The 20618-nt window shown below is 42.2% G+C and overlaps 2 protein-coding genes across 2 annotated transcripts; both read right to left on the bottom strand.

Annotated features, from left to right (window-relative positions):
• Positions 1 to 3841: 3841 nt before the first annotated feature.
• LOC137899372 (histamine H3 receptor) lies at positions 3842 to 8449 on the bottom strand. Its single transcript, XM_068743405.1, has 3 exons — positions 8212 to 8449; positions 7662 to 7828; positions 3842 to 4965 (listed from the first exon to the last, which is right to left on the bottom strand). Exons 1-3 carry the CDS (start codon positions 8447 to 8449, stop codon positions 4111 to 4113), a joined length of 1260 nt encoding a protein of 419 aa, XP_068599506.1. The 3' UTR covers positions 3842 to 4110.
• Positions 8450 to 10628: 2179 nt separating this feature from the next.
• impact (impact RWD domain protein) lies at positions 10629 to 19951 on the bottom strand. Its single transcript, XM_068743729.1, has 11 exons — positions 19831 to 19951; positions 19161 to 19289; positions 19019 to 19071; positions 18836 to 18898; positions 18591 to 18676; positions 16382 to 16504; positions 16214 to 16308; positions 15304 to 15377; positions 14782 to 14872; positions 11514 to 11648; positions 10629 to 10923 (listed from the first exon to the last, which is right to left on the bottom strand). The coding sequence occupies exons 1-11, from the start codon at positions 19876 to 19878 to the stop codon at positions 10864 to 10866; spliced, it is 957 nt and encodes a 318-aa protein (XP_068599830.1). The 5' UTR covers positions 19879 to 19951; the 3' UTR covers positions 10629 to 10863.
• Between the last annotated feature and the right edge of the window lie 667 nt (positions 19952 to 20618).

Raw genomic sequence — 20618 nt, 5'->3', positions numbered from 1 at the left:
GGTTTATTTTGCTGTTTTTGTGTTGGTAGTGACCCAAAACCACAAAAATAGTCGTGTAGAAACATGGGAAAAGGGAGTTTTTCAGAATATGTCTCCTTTAACACAGCTCAACTGATTTTGACAGCTGTAACTTTTACCTCATTCAATGACATTGATGTCTAAAGACGTTTTTTAGAATCGTTTTTTGGAATGTTATGAACGTCGAAAGATGTAATTCCATGTCTGTTATTTCATGGCTCTAATTTGTCCAGTATAGATCTGCAGTATCTATTTTAAAGCTTATATAAATCTCTGTATACAGTATATGTATACTATATATATCTTTGCTGATCGAGCTCATGACTGAGACAAAGACCTTCAAAACCAAAATGGGATAAATGTGTTTCTTGTACACTGGACAATGGCGACATTTTAAAAACAGAATCATCTGAAAATAAAAAAGGTCAAACTGATATTGCAATTGTCTGGGGTGTACCCCACCTCTCGCTCGTAGTCAGCTGGGATGGGCTCCAGTAACACCCACGACCTGCGAGGCAGATAAGTGGCTGTAGACGAGACGAATGAGGTTGTCTCGTCTACAAAAAAATGATGGATGATGGATGGATGGCTAAAATAGAGAGCTCAGTCTGTAGTCATTCTGGATGATTTAAAATCAGATAATGTGTCAACAAACAGCTGGAGGAGATTATAAAAAAACAAAACCTGCCAAAGCAATTTAACTTAGATTTCAGGTCTGGTACAAGATCGGAGGCAACAACAACATTTGGAGGGAGCTCTGGAGAGCAGGAGCTGGCAGAGAGACAAACTCTTGTATGACAAATAGACATAACCATAATAATCAGTGCATTCAAGCCTTAAATTGGATGAAAAAGACGGTCTCCACCTCTGTGTTTATTTTCTTTAGGACAGGAGCCAATAGGATGCAAATAAATAAATACATCATCGTCCAAAATGCCACCTGCGTATTCATGTCAGGAAAATTACTCTTCTGAAGACTCATCTGGATGAGGTTTTTCTTTACAATGCCAAATGAGGTCAAATGTAATCAGGCTACAAATAGAATAAGGTCTCATGATAGATTGAGTGAGTGACTAGTTGATTTAAGGGAATGAGGTTGGTTTTAACAAGGACTTTTTTGTGTACCGGTACATGAAAATGTCGTAAAAGGTAACGTAATTTTTTTTATAATGAATTCATTCACTTCACAGTCATGAAACGTTCATCATCAGTTTCTTACAGCTTAATTAGCTTTGAGCTACATGTATTTGTGTTTTGATCATTTTGATCAAGGTTTCATTAAATACAATTTTTCTTTTGATTAACATTCATGACACACTTGTTTACTTTGCCTCGAACACATAACAACACCAACCGTGAAAAATAATTGTGATGCTTCCTGGTGCTTCAAAGGAATGTCACTTTATTTCTCCGGCGGCTTTGGGCTTAAATTACTCATGATGTTCGTCCTTATGATGACAGAGTTCCAGCCGTGCATTTCAAAACATTTACAGTCAACAGCACAACAATAGATTAACAGACTGGATTATTACAGGCATGAAAAGAACCATGTGAGTTAATGGTTTGCATTAAATAAGCTTGAAGATAGTGCGCGTTGCCCGTGATCATTTGTGTCTATCGCAGCCTGTGGGTAGGAGAAGACGCACGGATCAGACAGTAATCTAGTCCAACAGAAGGCTGTCCGCTCCACTCTGTCTGCACCATTGGAAAAATAACAGGTTGTCATACTAACGTGTCAAATCTCCTGTTTTTTGGCTTGAAGGTAGAAAAATGACAGCAATTCAATAGGGGCGAAAACAGATTGCAATTTAGTTCTGCTCTACAATGTGCAATCTTCAGTCTCCAATGGTTAGACTGGAATAAAATGCAACATTAATGACGCAATTAAAGTGACAGGTTTTGTTTGTCAAATCCACTGCTTGGCAAATTGACATTATTCTTATTATTCGTGTGGCTCTGGACATTTCAGTCTAAATTTGGGAACCTGATAACTCTGAAGCCAAGAACAGAGAGCCTGAAGAGTATTACATTAGAGAATCGTCTTGAGGTCTCAGAGGAGAATTACTCATTGAGACTTGCTCTGCTCTGCTCCTGTAAATTGTCTTCTAACTGGAGAAATTAGTTTCAGTGAAGTGCAACATGCCAGGTGAGCTCAAACGTGGGGAAAACACCTTGAGTGTAGTAAATTTTAAGAGCCTCGTGACTAGAAATGGTATTCTACTGGTAAATGAGAATCTTAAAAAAAAAATGGGATGATGTAATAGTTTAATTAGGCCTCGTCTTGCTGTGAGGCTGTTGCTTTACAACAAGGATGGGTGAGCTGCAGGAGGCTGATTCCTACAGTGACTGTTTTGCTTTTCATCAAGTCTCTGAGGATGTAGAAACTACACTGGCATGATAATTATTGTTTCACGCTGTGGGAATCCTGCTGGAGGGTTGATAATAGCATTAATAACAGGATGTTGCGTCTTTGATCATGCAGACTGTGGTGTGGTTCTTCGTAATGATCAAATCGTGACAGACGTTTTCTTTTTTTTTCTTGGTTGAACTTTTAAGCCCCAAAATGAACAGATCAAGGAGGGGGACATTCTGCTTTCCCTTAGATCCCTGTTAAAATAGTATCAAGGATCACATTTATTTAGCTTTCTACAATTTACTTGTATCTGTTGCTTGTCTGCAGCAAGAAACATGCCGTCTTGCCTGTTTACCATTCAGCAGCTGCATTTTCACTCCCTGATCTATGCTAATCTCTGTCAAGCCAAAAAGCCGGATGTCTGTTCACTCTCCAGACGACGAGGGCCTCATTACCCTCGCCGAAGAGGAGGTGAGGGTATTGCAATTGGGTGCGTTTGTTTGTCTGTCTGTTTGTTTGTTTGTTTGTCTGTCCGAGCGCGTAACTCAATAACTAGTAACCCAATCGACTTGAAATTTTTACACAAGCAAGGTTCTGTCCGTGGCTCGGTCCTCCCCGAGAATGGCGTTGATCCGGATCTGGATCCAGATTCTATAATTATTTTTACATCTGGAATTGTGCCTGTGCTGTAAACTGCCACTTTAAGAGGGAGGAACACGAATGGCATGATGGGAAAAAGAGTCCAGAAGGAGTCTTGTAGTACGTTCCGGAGCAGCAAGCTAGAGCAGGTTTGGCCCCTCTGATCCGGAAGCCCTGTTTACTGTCTCACAAGATCGAATAGTCTATTGGAGGCGAGGGTCTGCAATCTCTGATTGTCGTTTTCTAGTTTGGTTTTGCATTGAACAGATATTTGTTCAATGGTAACTGCATTGCTGTCACCATATTTGTGTCTCAGCAATCCAAACGTAGACGGGAAGGATGCGAACCGCTTTCGATGTTCTCTTTGAAGGGCTGTGAATATTGGTTCTTCGGGTGTCCCAGTGAGAACAGAAGTGGTGCCGATACTCGCGCTGAGCAATTTGTTTTCCATTTGCAAGTCCACCTGCGTCTCTGCGCAGGTCAGCTAACCAGCCTATTCATCGCAGCCTCTGGTGGCCTTTTAAGAAATGCCTCTAAATTGACTTTGTTACCAAATTTTGTAAAGGAGATGCAGGGCGGGGTTCTCAGATCTACTCCTCAACTCAGAAGCCTATTTCTCTTATTACAAATGGTCATTAAGGAGTACTTGTGACAGCCTTGTGCCAAGACACGTGGGTCTGTTTACGGAAAGTGTTCTCACTTTTCAGCTGAGTGTGTAAAGGGACAAACTGTGCAGCCACCCATCCAGACACTGTTAAATCAGCATAAAGGTTACACACACTCGCAAACCTAAAAAGCTTAGCATACATTCTGAATTTAACACTGTTTGATCATCAGGTCAGGGTGTTTTAATCATCAGCTGTATCTTCTTCTAAAAGTGCCAGAGCTGCTTTACCAAGAATATTGTTAGTTCAGTTTTTCAAAATGAATTCTTATTGTATTGCTGTGTGAAATGTTGTCCTTGCAAAGGTAATCTTTCTCTGCAAGACATGCCACTTTCAAAGAACCGAAGGAAGAACAATACATGTCTTTTCTACAATATTTAACAAACAAATTGTGTCCGCAGTTTATAGTTCATGGAAGTAAAATTGAGTACATCTCTAACATGACTGAGCCTCAATCTGAGGTTGGACTGATTGTCTTTTAGGACACAGTATCTTTGAAAAAGCCCTTCGGAAGCTGCTGTGGCAAACCGGGTACAAGAATGGGTTGATAGCGGAATTCAGCCACAGAAGCCAGAATGTAATCTCATACCAGTGATTCTCCACACATGCACCGCTGCAGGCGGCACGGATAATCATCAGCAGGGTGTAAGGAGCCCAGCAAATCCCAAAGGTGCACACAATAATGGCTAAAGATTTGGCAATCTTTTTGTCTCGCGAAAGACGATACCCCTGCGTCCTACGGCCGGACGGCATGCAGGAGGCTGTGTGTTGAAATGACCTCGAGCTTCTTCTGTCAGGAGAGAACTTCTCTCTCTGCGGGAATATCTGATTGGCAGGCTCCCCGCGGGAGGAAGGGGACAGGGCGTCGTCATCCTCAATAACTGCAGCGATAGCTGTGGGTTCACTGGACGAAACCTTCCGAGTCTTCACAAAAAACACAGACAAGACGCCTCCCTCTCGCTGCTTCTTAGGGATCGTCTCTGTCCTAGCGTCATCCTCGGGGCAGGCACCGCCATTCCTGTTCCTGCGGTGGATGTTCAGGTAGATGCTGAGGTTGAAGAAAGTCACAGACACAAAGGGTGTGAAGAACTCGAAGGTAGAAGCACTGAGCAGGAAGTACCACGTGAAATAGAACTCGGCGTAGCACTCGTGAGCTGGGACAACACTCTGGCCGACCATAGTCTCCCAAAAGATGATGGCAGGACCGTAGAGGAGAAAGGCCAGCACCCACACTGCCACCATCTTAAAAACAGCCCGGCGGGTCATGTTGCGCTGTGCTCTGTATTTAACCTGCGTGGGGAAAAAAGACTCACAGTTATGCAAATGAATCTGAAACTGGCGCAGCTGGTCACATAGAAACTCACTGACAAGCACACTTGAAGCTTCATTTGTACAAATGAAGCACTATTTTTAAATGGGCCGCCCCAGAGCTGCAGAGAGATGCTGTAAATAAAACAGACTCGCGATGCCCGCATTCTTCAGCGTGTCACTGAAACCAATGACGGGAGGCGAATGTCAGGCTGAGAGCCACATTCACTAATGAAACACAAGAGCGTGAAAGAGACATCTGGTTTCTCCTGATCCACTCCGACATCGTCATCGCCTCATTCTCTTTGCACTCGCTCCATTTTCCCTTCACCTCCCCCATCAAGTCTAAAGCCTATCATTAAGGTGGGCCCCAGTATTTAACCACTAGCTCACCATTGTTGTCAACATTAAACCCTGACACCCTTATAAGGGGATAAATCCTCAAATGCCTCTTAGCAGAAGCAACACCTGGGCATGTCACTATAAGAGAATGATGCTAATGTGTAACTAATCCTCAGTCAATAAACAATGCAATCTAACCACTTAATGGTGCAAATGAAGGAATCCGGCTCCAGCCTCGAGTGACTATTACAAAAGACTTCTTTTGTAAATTAGAGAGATCCTCCTTTACGGTGTGAAAAATAATTATCCAATAAGTAATATTGCGTACAGGTAGCTAAAATCAATCGCAAGCAAATATTTAGAAGAACAACGCACTACTTAGCTAGCAAAATTATTTTCTCAAATTGTGGATAAACATAGCAAACATAATGTCAATTAATTTTGATTTGAAATGGTATAGTTTAATAAAATGTATAATTTGATTAATTAATACACTTAAATAATTTAAGTAACAAATTATTTTATACTGACCACATGGATGTCATTGTGTTAAAAAAATTCAAACAGCAAATTAAATATGATTAGATATCATGTTTTACAGTAATTAAATATTTAGGGTAATAAACGTTATTAAAACGCCCAGTCTCTCCAGATTCTCGTAGCACTTGTGGGACACAAGTGGCAGATTTTAAAATGTAATGACTGAAACAATGAGGAGAAAGTCGTCTTATAATTTCCCATAATGCAACTCAACGGTGTTAAGGTTGTGTTGTCCTGTCTCCTGTTTGTGTTTGTTGCTTACAGTCTTTTGTTTCTCACACCTGTTTCTGCTTGACCTTAATTAGCTTGCTGCAGCAGCGGCCTTGGCCGCGCCCTGACAGACACACCTGACACTCATCACTGCGATCACCTCACTCCCTTCATAGCGGCCGGTCTCCTGAAACTCACTGCCAGATTGTTGCCTCTTCCCTGTCCATCCGGGTCTGTACCGACAATGCTAATTCTTCTGCTGCAGCCAGGCTTGAGGTGCTTCTTTCACCTTCACCCATTGGCTGCTCAGGTAGGTGCATTATGCTGTTGCACTCTGTTTTTGGACGATAAATCTAAATGTCAATGATGGGGTGGGCCTGTGAGAAGATGCTGCATTCGTTCGCTGGTTTTGAAGGAGTTGTCAAAATGGCTTTGTTGGGTTGCTGTGATATAGACACCCTTTGAAGGATGCAGCCCCTGAATTGGAACGCAGAAAGCGATGCAAGCATGCAACAATTTCTTAATGAATCCACTGGTGTATATCAGATAGAGGAAAAAAGACTGCAAACATGCAACAAGGTGAAAACAAGAAACATTTGGAATAAACTAGAATATGGAGAGAAGGCATGTCATCAGCGTTTGTCTATTCCATTCGGTGTCTGTCCCATGTGTGTTGCAGTCTCCATCTTGTGGCTGATGGGAAGTACTGACTGCACTGGATGGAAATGTGGATGTTTTTGAAGTACAGTAATTTATTTGTCAAATTCCATTATGGCGCTTTTATACCCTGTAGCAGAATCAGAATGGACATTCACCCGACTCGGCCATGGTGGAAGGTTGGTCATCTCACGTTTACATTAAATTACCTACTGTACTTTAAAATACCCTGTACTCCTGAGGGACTTCAGAATGGACACGCCATTACACAAAACTCTATTTTAAAACCAGGTGTGTTATGGCGGGGCAAGTTCTAAAAAAAGAATTACACTACACATCACTAACACTTTTCTCTAATTTGTGTGGATCTGCATACTGAGTTGGCACACATTTCATGAATCACTGTCATCAACTAGCCCCAGTCAAGAGGCTGCACAGAACAGAATGATGGTGTCCCGCAGCTTTCATTTGTTTTCAGCTTCTCTGGTGGCCTCAATCCACAAATTGGTTCTTAAAGAAAGTAAAGAAAATGATAAGGTGGATTTTTTCCTTTAAATAATCATTTGACATGGGAAGCGACCCGGATTTGGCAAGTTGCTGCATGTTTATTTGTCCCCAACAGAAGATGGGCAAATAGTGTTACCTTTGTCTGTATATTCTGCATCTAATGTACAGGTAATGGTTTATCCACATCGCCTCCAAAAAAAGCTGGACAGAATTAAACGAAAAGTTCACACATGCATTTTTGGCCCTGGAGGCTGTGCATTTATTTAATTTCATTAACTGGCTTGAATGTAAATAACTTCACTGCATTTAAAACCGTACCACATAAGACACACGTTTCAGAACTAGAACGTTTTAAACTGCCCGTGACGGTTTCATCAGCGTGTCCGTGTGAGGTAATAAGCACCTCTGCGGTCGGTACTTACGGCTCTCGTGACTGACAAGAAGCGGTCATAACTAATGAGGACAATGTTGAAGACTGAGGCGGTACAGAGCAGGTAGTCCACGAGGAGCCACACTTTGCAGAGACCCTTCCCCAGCAGCCACCGGCCTGTCAGGGTGTATGGAATGTACACTGGGATGCAGAAAGCACCTGGAACAGCCACATACACACACATACATCATTACTCCTCCCGGAGGTCTGGAAGGTGAGATCCATCATGACAAAGAAATGGCTGGTTAGATGGTGTTTGTCACCAACACGGACCCCGCAGACATTTTTGGAAACGAGGGCGGACTGACTTGGCTGTTTCCTTAAGGAGAAGAATATTCAGTCTATTGCTGCAGACCAGAGCATCACAATAAGAAGGGTGCGAGAGTCTAACAAAAGAAATAGACATGCCACCATAACCATTGCAGAAAGGATGCTAAGGTCACAAGAAACTCTCCAATGAACAGTAGTGACTCACTGGGGAACAAAAGAAGCAGCCAAGACACCTCAGAGGAGACATAAATGTAGGAAAGGCAACAACTCACCCACGAGAAAATCTGATATAGCAAGGTTCAGGAAGAAGTAGTTGCTCTGAATTCTCAGGCTTTTATCTACAATAAAAGCCATGATGACCAGCGCGTTTCCCGCCACCACAACCACGACCAGAGTGGCCATGAGGACCGAGGCGATGACCGCCAGGTAGCCCGGGAGGACGGCCCCAGCCTCCCACACCGCGGGAGTCAAGTTGCCGCTGGAGTTGGACTCCAGAATATGCGCGCCCATAGTTTAATTCAAAGGCAAAATCATGGTCGCCCTTTCTCGTGTCACGCACCGAAACGACGAACAAGTCCAATTACGCGCGCGAACGTCCCGCTCCACTTTGCCAAGGGGTCAAACATGACTGAACGCCCGTGATTAAATAGGAATAAATGTCCCATTTTCTCCAGCAGGACTTCTGTGACGAGGAGGTGCGCGTGTTTAAGTGCACGCTTGCTTTCTGATGACGTGAATAACTGATCCTCCTCTCTGGTCTGCGTTAGGACCAGTGCTGGCTGTGCGTACTGCGCGTACTGCGGAGCGCACCGTTGCTTTTGTTGCCACAAAACCTCCGCGAGTAAAGAAGCACTGTATCCGGTCGTGTTTTCAAAACAATCGTACTACGGCGCCTCTTTGGGAAAAGTGATCGATGTCAGAACTAAAGAGTCAAATTTAACGCGTAAAATTGCAATTAACTCGAGATGCGATACAACATTACAGAATGCTATATAGTCACAATGCAGCCTAGATGGTGGCTATTATCACATTGAAGCTTTATGGAACAGATTTACACAAGGTCGCCTGAAACTAATACGTTTATCCCGTTTTTTTACTGTTCAAACCTGTAAAAATCACTCGGAGCGAGAGATGAAAAGGCTTACAATCCTTGAGCTTTTATTGTGGAGGGAGGACAGATTCCGGTATCAAGTGATTTCCGGCACTTTTGGCTTCTTTGTCCGCCCAGCAACAAATCAAAGTCTGCAATCAAAAACGTGATCTGAGTCAACACCTCCATCAGCAGCACGCATCTCTCCTCATCTGCAGCCATTGCGTCTGTTTAAGCGGGCACGAGGAGCACCGTGGTTGTGCAGCCCTATCTAGAAAAAGAAGTTGATGGCTGTCCAGAAATACTTTGACACATTCCCAGATGCCAAAGATATGCCAGCCGGCTTTAAAATAGTCTGAGGGAACATGCAATTGGATGAGAAGCCACCATCAAACAAGAACTGAGTCTGCCCTTGTTAAATGCAATTCTTGCTCGTTGAATATCGGCGGAAACTTTCAATTATCAAAATTTTAAGAATTGATGAAATGGATAAGCTTCACCAAATATAAAAGTTCCACTTCTGCAATGCATGACGTGAAAAAGGTTTCACGATGAATTGTTAAACAGTTTCATGAGATGTGTCTTGTAAATCCCACTCAAATAATGATCCCGTTTAACTTGCTGTCATGGAAACAAACAAAATGCAAACAATAAAAGTCCCCGAGTGGCAAAGAGCGCCACTTTAGTACTTGGATGATAAATGCAGAAAGTTTCACCAACAAAAACAAAATAGTTTTGGACATTTGAGTTTCTCATCTCTTTGTTCATGAGCATTGGATGATAAAGTGAAAGGAGGATACAGAAAGTGTATGAGGAGATGTCATCATTTCATGTTGGGCCTTAGCAGAAATGTTGTAGTTTCGCCGTGTGTTGTATTTTTACTACAGTTGGTACGACGGGGATCCAAACTGGCATGATTTAAATTTCAATGGATTTTGGTGCAACAATGAAAGTCATGAATCTTACCGTGTTAAAACAATGAACCTCTGAAATAGAATACGGATGAAAGGTTTTAAGTGTGACAATTATTCTCTCCACCCTCGAGTATGAATTTTGCTCCCTGAGTTCTTGGCAAGCCCCTCCGAACACGATTGAGGGCTGGATGGAGGGAACGGTGTGATGACGGAAACTAATCCACTAAAAGAATCGGCTGTAATTAATATCAATCGCTGTAATGAACCGCTTTGTGCATAGCTATGAGGAATTAAAGCCTTTTGTTGGTCATTGGTGATTTCATTAATCACATTAAATGTACTTATTGGCTAAAGCGCTCCATTGTTTCCCCTGATGACAGGAGCCACGGATGAGTCCGTGGTGGTGAAACCAAACTGCCATGTGTACAGAGCAGCCCCGGGTATTTTTAGAAATCAGTCCTCCACTGCCTAAAGCCAACCCCGGAGTAGTTCATATGCAGCCCAGGTCTTTCCAGGCATTGAGTAACATGAAAATAGAGAGGCGAGGTAGAATCCCTCGGGAGCCGATGTGCGGTGAACACTCTGAGAAAACACATACCTACCTGAGAAAAGTATTTGTCCATCTTAAAGAGAATGTCGAACAAACTCGGGGAAACACAAACAAAATCAGTAATTTAGTTGTGTTTTACTTTCATTTATTTAAAATAAAGACGGTATACATTTCATTTCAAGGGGTTTCATTCACGCTGTTGGAGCAAACAGTTGAACAATATTTTAATAACGCATGTATTTTCAATACATTCTTTGCTGCACGAAAAGGCCTGCTGATCTGTATAGCGACGCACCTCCTTTAGATGAGAACAATCATTTCACAGAACAGTGAAAACATGTATAATAAAAGTCGGTTTTTCCCTTAGAATTCATTTTGTTTTCTTGCCTTTCGTCTTTTTGGTCTTCCCTCCTGATTTAGCAGCATCATCCTGTGAAGTGCGGCAAGAATTGGAGATTGAACATTATCAGTCATCACTTTCCTTTCATGTTTAACATGTGGCTGCTTTTCTTAAAGCCCATGACTCGTTTTGTTTTACGTTATTAGAAGGCAAACGCGTGATAATTCTTCACGCAGCAGAGCGACAAACGGCCGTTTTAGTCGTCGGCTACCATTAAAATGTGTTCTTCCACTTTTGCGTCGACGTCGACTACAGTTTGAGCTGAAACAAAAGAGTCCCGTTGCTGTGTATGAGTGATAACACAGTTCACAAACTGAGCAGACGTGTCTTGTTTCTCATTTGTACAACGGAAAGCGTGGGCTTCAATCCACAGTGGGAACATTAATTTAGATTCCTCTTTTTCCTTTTTATTGATTTTAAAACGGTACCAATGCTTTGATGAGCTTAAGGCTGCAACTGTGTAAAACAGTGTCAAAAGAAATCTTTTGGACATTTGGTTGTGAAATAAACGGAGTCAACATATCAGGTGTTTTCTAGGCTTAGAAAACGGACTCAAATTTGACTGATGCTGCGTCCGTGGAAGATGGCACAGTGATTTTAAGACGCCAGCTGTGTCTCACCATGGAGCCGGTGTATCCCTCCTCGACCAGGATGTTCCTGGCACAGTTGTTGATGTGTTTGAAGCGGTCAGGCCCTAACAAAATGCCTCCATACCATCGAGACACAACCACCATGACGTTACGCACATCCAGAATCTACGATGAGACGCAAACACAAAAAGAAAAGGAGGGTGACAAATACAATATAGACCGTGATTTTCAAACAACCAAACACATTTTATACCTGATGCAAAATCGTGTGAGTAAGGATTAGTTTTATCTCAGGTTTTCACTTTCATACAAAAACATTTGGGTAACTATCCCCATTCACAGAGATCTTAAAAAACTGATCTGCATGCATGTCAGATCAGGGGTTGGCAATGTTCCCTTTCAAAATGAACACCCTAGAATAAGATCATGGCAGTGTTTTTGCAAATCTTCAGCAGAGGAGTGTTAATAAATTCAGCAGAGACACCGGACAGGCCAGCATTAACGCTCTGCTGCTGGACGGTCCATGGTGTTCTGTATGCAGCTAATAAGGCTGGATCTATAACTGTCATGCACAGCAAGTGTGGCTGTTTAGTCATCGTTTTCAGGAGGAGTCGCCTTTTGCCCGCTGACAGGAAAGAAAGCTCTTTCAAATGTTTACAATCTGTCTGTCAACATTTGCATTTCCAATCCCAGAATGCTGTTGTGTAAATGTACAGCCACAGATTAAAGTAAAAAATGTTCGTCAATGTTCAACCGATTTTCAATTCATTTTATTCAAACTTAAAATTAAGAAAATTCCCTAAAATCACTGCCAATCAACCAACATCTGTAAAATGCTGATTAACAGCCAAACTAATGCATTAATTTCATTTTTTTTCTTAATTAAAACCAAGTTGACTCAAACTCATAATAAATATTTTGTAAATGGAAAAATTTCATTTCTTTTATTTATTATCCAGATTCTATCAGCTTTTCTTCTTCGGGCATATCTTAAAACAAGTCCAGTGTATAATGAACATGCAGAAAAATAATAAACCTTTTCAGATTCAGAATACTTTATTAACTTTGCATATATGTGCTCCTAACTAGGAGTTAAGTAAAGTTCCCAAAAATGCCAAACTAATGCTTTAACACAAAGAGGAAAGTTTGGCTCTGCAGGGCAACACAAAAAATGGTGTGCAATCTCATTTGAGGGGATTTCTGGCTGACAACACTTTTAATCAGTTTTCTTTTCCCTGGCAATCCCCTAAATCTTCCACATTCATTTGCAGAAATCAGACATCTAAATGAGGGGGGGGGGGGATTTTGTGGAGAGAATGAGATTAGAGAAGAATAGATTAAGAAGAAAGCTCTTAATGCAAATTGCGCAGTATGCTAAAAGTGAGAGAAGTACCCGATTTATCAGAGTTGCTCAGATGAGCAGGAGGACAGTGGACTTGATAATATCACTTCATTTATAATAGTGCAGTCAGTCCAGCAAGAGACCGTTAAACGGCTCTAATATACCTACGTTCACGTGGGTAAATGAATGGTTGTTGTTGCTTCCATTCATCTAAATGACAGCAACATTAGCATTCAGCTGTTCCTGGTCCTCTGACATGTCTGAGCATTTCTCTCCTTGCAGCTCCGTGAACATGCTGCACAGTTTAACAGCTCACATGAATCAGACAGAAGTTATCATAGGGATGATAAATAAATAACCGAAGCCAGCTCAAATAATCATGCTCAGGTTATCATTTAATAACTTTGACAAATTCTTAACATAATAGTTTCGTTTTTAGAAGCTAATTAGAGCCAAGACTGTTTGCACAGTGATGCGTTCTTTAGGTGTCCGTTTTGGAACGTAAGCCTTCATTCGTCAAGAAGACGGCTCCATTCGCTTCCCATTCAGCAGATGACAGTTTCTGACATGGACACCAATCAATGCACTATTTCACACTGATTTAAAAGGGTCACGCTGGAACAGACGACAGCCATCCTCTTATGAATGAGGATGGACTTTGACACAAGGCACGGGTGTCATTTGGAAACGCTGTAATCCTACTTGGCACCGACTGGTAATGAATATGACAGGATTACCGCAAAGCCCTCGTTAGACTTTCACTGCAGTGAATTCTTTTTGTCACAAACCTTTTAGTATTACCGGTACATGAAAACACAAAGATGTGTGGGCGACTGCACATTTCAGTGTGACGTGGGCGAGTGTGAGAACTGCCATTTGACAGCAAATGGCTTGTGCCTCTTAGTAATATGAAAAGAAAAGGTGAATGATTGGGTAGAATTGCTATTGGGATGGGTCATGATGGTGAGGTCATAAATGGTGAGGTCATAGACCCTGTCTCTATGTACGGAAGCAAGCACTTTAAATGCAAACCTCACTCTAGCAGCATGGCTCTAGGTATGGAAATAATTTTTGTTTGTGTTTGTGGGTGGTCTAGAGTGAAATATTATTTCAAATATTAGATTGCAGACAAATACCTGCAATACTACTTAAACATCAAACTGTCACTAAAGTGCATTCACTGAAGAACTATTACGTATATGTTCTGGAGAAAGTCATTTAGGAAAGAAGTAGACACAAGCGCCTACAGACTGTGTCTGAAGTAAATGCATGAGGCCGGAAACAACAAAGACGCCATCAATATTCTTTCCAGTAATGACCAAGTCTGCTTTGTCTGAAAACGCGGATTATCCGCAGCAACTGCTGCTTAAAGCATTCCGTCTCTACCGTTCCCAGCGCTGCGTCCTCGCCCCTCACTCTGAATTAGACCTGGAGAACATCGACAGTGGCGAGAAAGAGGATGCTTTCACCGAGTTGCACTTTGTAACAGACGTGTTGTTTAGGCGAGTGAAACGGCTCCTTTTTCTGGTTAAATAAACAATCTTACACTCGGACACGGGTCCATCTCTCATATTCTTTCCATATTGTAATCAGACACTTGGAAAAACAATCTGAGACGGCCTGTGGGAAAAACTAGCACGATGGTGGTCACTCTCACACACACACACACGATGAAGACGTCCATATGCATATACAACTCCAAGTAAAAAGCAGATGCAGACTGTGAAAAGGAAGAAGGCTGCTTTGATCTGGTACCAATTAAACAGGCAGAAACTAAAAGAAGGCTGAATGCAGCCAACAAATTGGACTGTTCTGAACACGGATCCCAGGCCAAAGCTTTTTGTGCTCATTGATCTGTTCTTTTGATATAGTTCTCTCCTTTGATAAATGTTCTGGATCTAGCAGAAAGAGAGGATTGTTGGCTCGTGGCAAGTAATTTACTTCAGGAATAATAACCTGCATTAGATGGAGCAATCTCCCCCCTGCCGCTGTCTCTCCGTCGTCTTCACAGTCCTGCAGGAAGCTGTGCTTGTCCTCACAGTAGATCCTATGACAGAACCAATCAGAACCATCAATACTCAAAGCCATAAGACACGCAGCCTTTTCACGACCGTTTCTTTTTAAGTGTTCTAAATGCCAACAGTAAAGAGGACGCGGGCGGCGCATCAGCAGCTGGAAATCAACCTCATTAGACTGTCCTGCACACACAGACAGACGACACACAACCAGGAACTGTTCTATTCACACAGAATTATCCAGAAGCCTTCATTCTCTCCGGAGCACCCTTTGACCTTTAATAATGCAACACGCCCTTGAGAGAAGATGTCTCTCTTGATCTTCTAATGCTAGTGAGACCCGCTGTAACCCAAACCTCAGGGTGTTGGCACGCTTTCCAAATTCCGGACAGACGTTTGGATTATATATACCGTAAATATCAGCACATGTACCATTATCCAGATACCAAATGACATCGCTGACCTGTACGCATAAATGTTATGAGTGGCGCTGGCGATCTTCTTGTTTTCAAGCAGCTTCTGCAGAACGTTTTTCACCTGCAGCAGACAACAGGTGAAAAAAGGAATACCGTGACAAACCGCTTCCGTCTCACATCACAGCATATCAACTCTACTTCAAATAAAACTGATGTACAGTATAATAAAAGCCTTTAAAACATGCATGTATGTCAACAATAGTCACTTTCAACACTGTCAGTTTGAAAGTGTTGTTTCTTGTGCAGATGCCGTCTGACGTAAACGTGCCGCCCGAGGCTGTTGACGAACGCGCAAGGTAACATTTCTCGACTGCTTTTGAAGAGGAATCTATTTCCTTCCTACAAATAAAATGGCGCTTGAATGCCTCGCTGTAGATTTTGTGTGTGAAAAATATGTTTCGGATCAAGGACTTCTCTGCATCTCCACGTTCACTCAAATGTCTCAATTAATTGTCGCTCGCTCACTGTCAGCTAATCATTTTTCCATTTGCTGCAAACTGGCCAGAAGATCTTTTATTGATTTTAACGATAGCCCACTTCTTCCACTGACAAAGGGTGTTAGGAAGTATCAGCTCCTGTCGCATGTTTTATGATCGAGCATTCACAATCACTAACCTGAACGAGTCCATGAGAATTATAAATGTCATACCACGAGGTCCATCACACTAGATACTACAGTATACCTCCTAAATGCATATCTCTATCCCTCGATCTGTCAGATCCATCAGTGGCGAGTAAATGTCTCTTTCAGGATGTTGCACACTTGTGCAGTCTTCTTGTCGAATCAGCATTTTTGATAGGTTACACCTGTCAGGTGAACGGATGAGCTCAAGGACTGAAAGTTGGAAGACAGAAGACATGTTCTTGTATGTTTGTCCATGCAGTGACGTTGTGTACCTGTCTGGGCGTCACCACGGATGCAGCGTGAGGCTGGAAAGTACTGCGTCGGTCTGTGATGGTATTTCCGTGTTTTATAGGAGGCAACTCTTCATCTAGCGGGGAAAGTGTTACACATCACCCCTCAGCATGTACCACTGCACTCTGTGAAACGCTACTGGACCGTACCATCTGCATGCTCCATGAAGAAATGTGGATCTATGGTGTTCAGTTTCAACATACTGAAGTCGGGCATGTCTTCCGCATCGTCCACTTCCTCCTCTGCCGTCACGTTCACCTCTCCTGGTTCGTCTGCTCGGAAAAGGACATGCGAGAGACAATTTTGTCTCGGCCAACAAGCAAACATGTTTTTATTTTGAATCCTAAACCTGTGAAAGGTCGCCAGCGAGCGCTCTCCGAGTGTCATGCCATTAAAATGACACATACTGAGCAACTTATTCACAAATTAGCATAACATGACATTCACATGGTATCATGACCTATTTATACGAAGACAGACCATTCATAATATATGATGCCAATTACTGGAGTCTGACTAGTATAATATTTCTGGGACCAAAGAAGACTCTGATATTAATTCTAATAAGGTTTAGAGACAAGTATGACAAAAAGGAGAACCATTAATAAGTGAGGAAGGTCTGAGCCCAGAGACGATCACTGCGCATGACGGAAGGTGTTGGTGTCGGAACGGACTGTACACGAGTGAATGCTTTTAATGAGCATTAGGGACTGTAACCCGATACAGAGGGTCAGGGTGTAAAACATGAAGCTGGAATGAGTCCACTGTTGTTATGGAAACAATAGTGTGCTATGTGTGAACACGTTCTAAAATCAGCTGAGCTTCTATGTGCAGCTGGGTGTGAAAATGTATTTTCAAGCTGGAACTCGAGGACTTTACCAAATGCTGGGTTTCCTCAAAGTGTCCAGCGCTCTGTCTACTGATGATCAGTCTTGTTCCTTGTGTTCAGAGATTTCGTAAGATTCTCTAGAACCTTTTATGGTATTTTGTAATTTGTATTTTTTGTAGATGATGAAAGCAACATAAACCGTTGCACTATTTGCCAGTGCAGTGGCGACCCCCCCCCCCCCCCCCCCCCATCTTTACTTCAGAAAGACTCAGTCCTGTTTCTAACATGTTAAGGGTGTAACTTTTCAATAGATGCTCTCGACTAGATGCTTTTGTTTACATTTCACAGAAATGTGAAATGGAATTGTACTTGAATAATTATGGATTATTTGTATTTATGCAGACACTGCAGCAAATAAAGCTAAATGTTTTTTTTATTCCAACAGATATGCAGCTCAAACACATGAGACAACTTTAACACAGCCTTTTACATATCTGTAAGGCTTCGGATGGTGAATGGACTATAATTACCGGTATATATAGTGCTTTTCTAGTCTATCGACCCCTGAAAGTCACATTCACACACACACACACACACATTGATGCATTGGAGGTAGAGGCTGCCATGCAGGGCGGGGATCTTCTCTTCGTAATCATAGCATACCACAATACTTCTGTGCTGATCCATTCATACTGAGATGCGCTTCAAATTGCTATGGGTAGTTTTGAGAGCAAGGTAATGACTGAAAATAAGTAAATAACGAGCATGCATCAGCGATTTCACCGACTCAGATCTCATCTGAACTCGGCTGCCTGCACAGTTAGAGAAGGAAAAATCGTCACTTATCCTAGGTGTTGCGATCAGTTCTACTTATTATCCCATGAATCACAGAGAGGGCCATTTACGCCAGACAACAAGGAGGACAGTTAATATTCTTCTGCAAAAGAAAGCGTCTACCTTGAAAGTAATAACCGCTGAGCTCGGCGATAGATAACCATACAAAGTGACAGGAATAGAAGAGCTTTCATTTCAGCATCTTTGACTCGTTTCAAAGATTCGGTCAGGGTAACAGAAGGTATTACATAGATATTGATCTTAATTCAAGGCAGTCACTCAATGTCAGGGAAAGACGGGTGTTTTAATGCACCCAAGGTCCTTTGTGCTCACCTCATTATGACTCAAGACCACCTCGCAAAGCTGTGACAAGTGCCCACAATATTAAAACATAGCATTCATTAGTGTACATGTGAATAAGTACTTATTAAAATGACCAAATCAGTGATTTACCAATTTACAGAATTATTGTAACATGACTAAACAGGGTGTTTAGTTTCAAAGCAAATCATTTGCAAACACGAGAGATGTTGACGTTTATGTTTGGTTATCTTTAGATTTAACTATAACGGAGTTGTTTAAACTGCGAGACTGTGCGGGGACCAGCTGGAAATGAGAACGCTGGGTTTGCTCATTAAAGGACACAATCTGCCGCTGTTAGTGCACACACACACACACACACACACACATCTCACCTGTTTCAGAGCCCTGAGATTTCTGCATGAGAAATTCTCTGATTTGTTCTACCCAGAGGTACAGGATGCTCTCCCCCACATGCTCCCTGTTGAAAATTAAATAATTCCTTATTCAAGTGGTTTCTCCAAGAGAAACAGACTACAAAGAAATTGCACTCTGGAAACAACCATGAAAAGCTTTTGTTGTGTCTAATATCAGTGAGCAGCATCTCCTTGTGAAGTCAAAAATTACAAGAAGCACTCACACATAGAGGTCTTCGAGGCTGTTTGCCAATTTGGCTCTCTCCGGGCCGTGCAACCACGCCGCACTACAAAAGCCAAGAACAAATAAAGGATTATTGAGAAGGGCCAGGAGCGGGTTTGAGAGGGGGATGTTGTTATATCAATTGAGTACATCAAGATTAAATTTGAAAGAAAAATAGACTTACTTGATCTGGTAGATAGGGGGTGATGCACTTGGATAATCAGGTGGGAGCATTATCTGATCGGGAGGAAGAGAATGAAGTCACAAGCTAGCAGCGAGGCCTGACACTAGTGAATATGCAAAAAAAAAAAAGTATTTATGTCTACCTGTAAGCATGTCGTCCATTTCCAACCCTTCAAGTCATTGGATATTTTGATACAAAATATTCTGGAGGCTTCATCGAGAACACACCAGTCATCCCCATAGATAGAAGACAGAGCCTCAACCTCCTCAATCTACATAACCGGAATCAATAACAGAAAAACATGTGATAAAAATAACAATATTATATATTCACCTCCACCAAGGAGGTTACATTTTACCCGCCGTTGGGTTTGTGGTAATGATTCACAAGAGATCCTGGATCACTTTGACATTTTCAGTAAATTTGCATCCAGTGGCGTTTCAAAATGTCTTTAATATCTTGGCTGATTATTGACCGTTGTTTATTGAATTTGACACAGTCATGCAGGGTGGAGGTCGCGATCCGGATTCTCCCATCATGGCTGCATGCAATGATGTGTGTAATCTATGTGGACTATGCAACGACTACTGATGTTTATTTGTATTCCTCTTTAATTAATGGCCAATGCACAGTTGCTCAAAATTGTCTTTACATTTTCTCATGCAGATACAGAAAAATATGGCTTTGTTTGTGTCAGACTTGGTTTATTGTCGAGGAAGGACCTCTGCTAGTCACTTCTAAGCGCTACAACAGATCAGTCACTGAACTGTGTGATTTTATCACACAGGTTAAGACCAACACAATGTGCTTACTTGAGCCTGAAGATCCTCTTCCTTTTCAACATTTATCCTATTAGCCATTTTATTTCATCATGAAATGCTATCTAGTTTTACCAAAAAAACGAAGTGGAAGAACATGAACTCCATGTTGAAGTGCCTTGCATGAGCAATAAACCACTTCCGGGACACAGTTGAATTTGTTTCGTCATTTTTACTTCCGGCTTCTATTTGTTTACAAAAACGACACGCGAGAAATATTTGTGGGAAAGCCGATCTAGAAGATGCATTTGGGCATGACATAAAGAACCAAAGTAGCTTAATTTTTATTTAATAACTTTATCAGTCTAGTTATTTATAACAGAGCGTGACTTAAGTGATAAATTACTTTTTTGAAGTAACAATCACGACCTTTATTATGAAAGGCAATACACAGGATGTGAGTGACTTCCGCTGTGCTGGGATCAGCTGATGAGCGTAAACAGAGTAAAGGCGAGGCTGCGCTGTCGTTAAATGGGAGCGCGCTGGTTTTATGAATGTATCGGGATAAGTCGGGTCAGGTGACGAGCCGCGTCGCGCTGCGGGCGTAGAAGCGCAGCAGGAGACGCTTCGGACCCGGAGCCGCTGAGAACGTCACATGCGTCCCCGCAGAGGGCCCGTCCGAACAACCGGGGCGTGACGTCACGGGACTGGACTGGTACAAGCAGTAAGTGTCCGGCTCTCTGCCGAGGCATTAGACTGATGGAAACATTTTCAAGTTTTAATTCTCCTAACATCATTGAGGCTAGCCATTGATCACATGGACCCCTAAGTCTGCGCAAATT

The sequence above is a fragment of the Brachionichthys hirsutus genome, chromosome 9, assembly GCF_040956055.1.
Source record: "Brachionichthys hirsutus isolate HB-005 chromosome 9, CSIRO-AGI_Bhir_v1, whole genome shotgun sequence".
Taxonomy (NCBI): domain Eukaryota; kingdom Metazoa; phylum Chordata; class Actinopteri; order Lophiiformes; family Brachionichthyidae; genus Brachionichthys; species Brachionichthys hirsutus.
The sequence above is the reverse complement of the archived record's forward strand: the minus strand, read 5'-3'. Positions and strand labels throughout refer to the sequence as shown.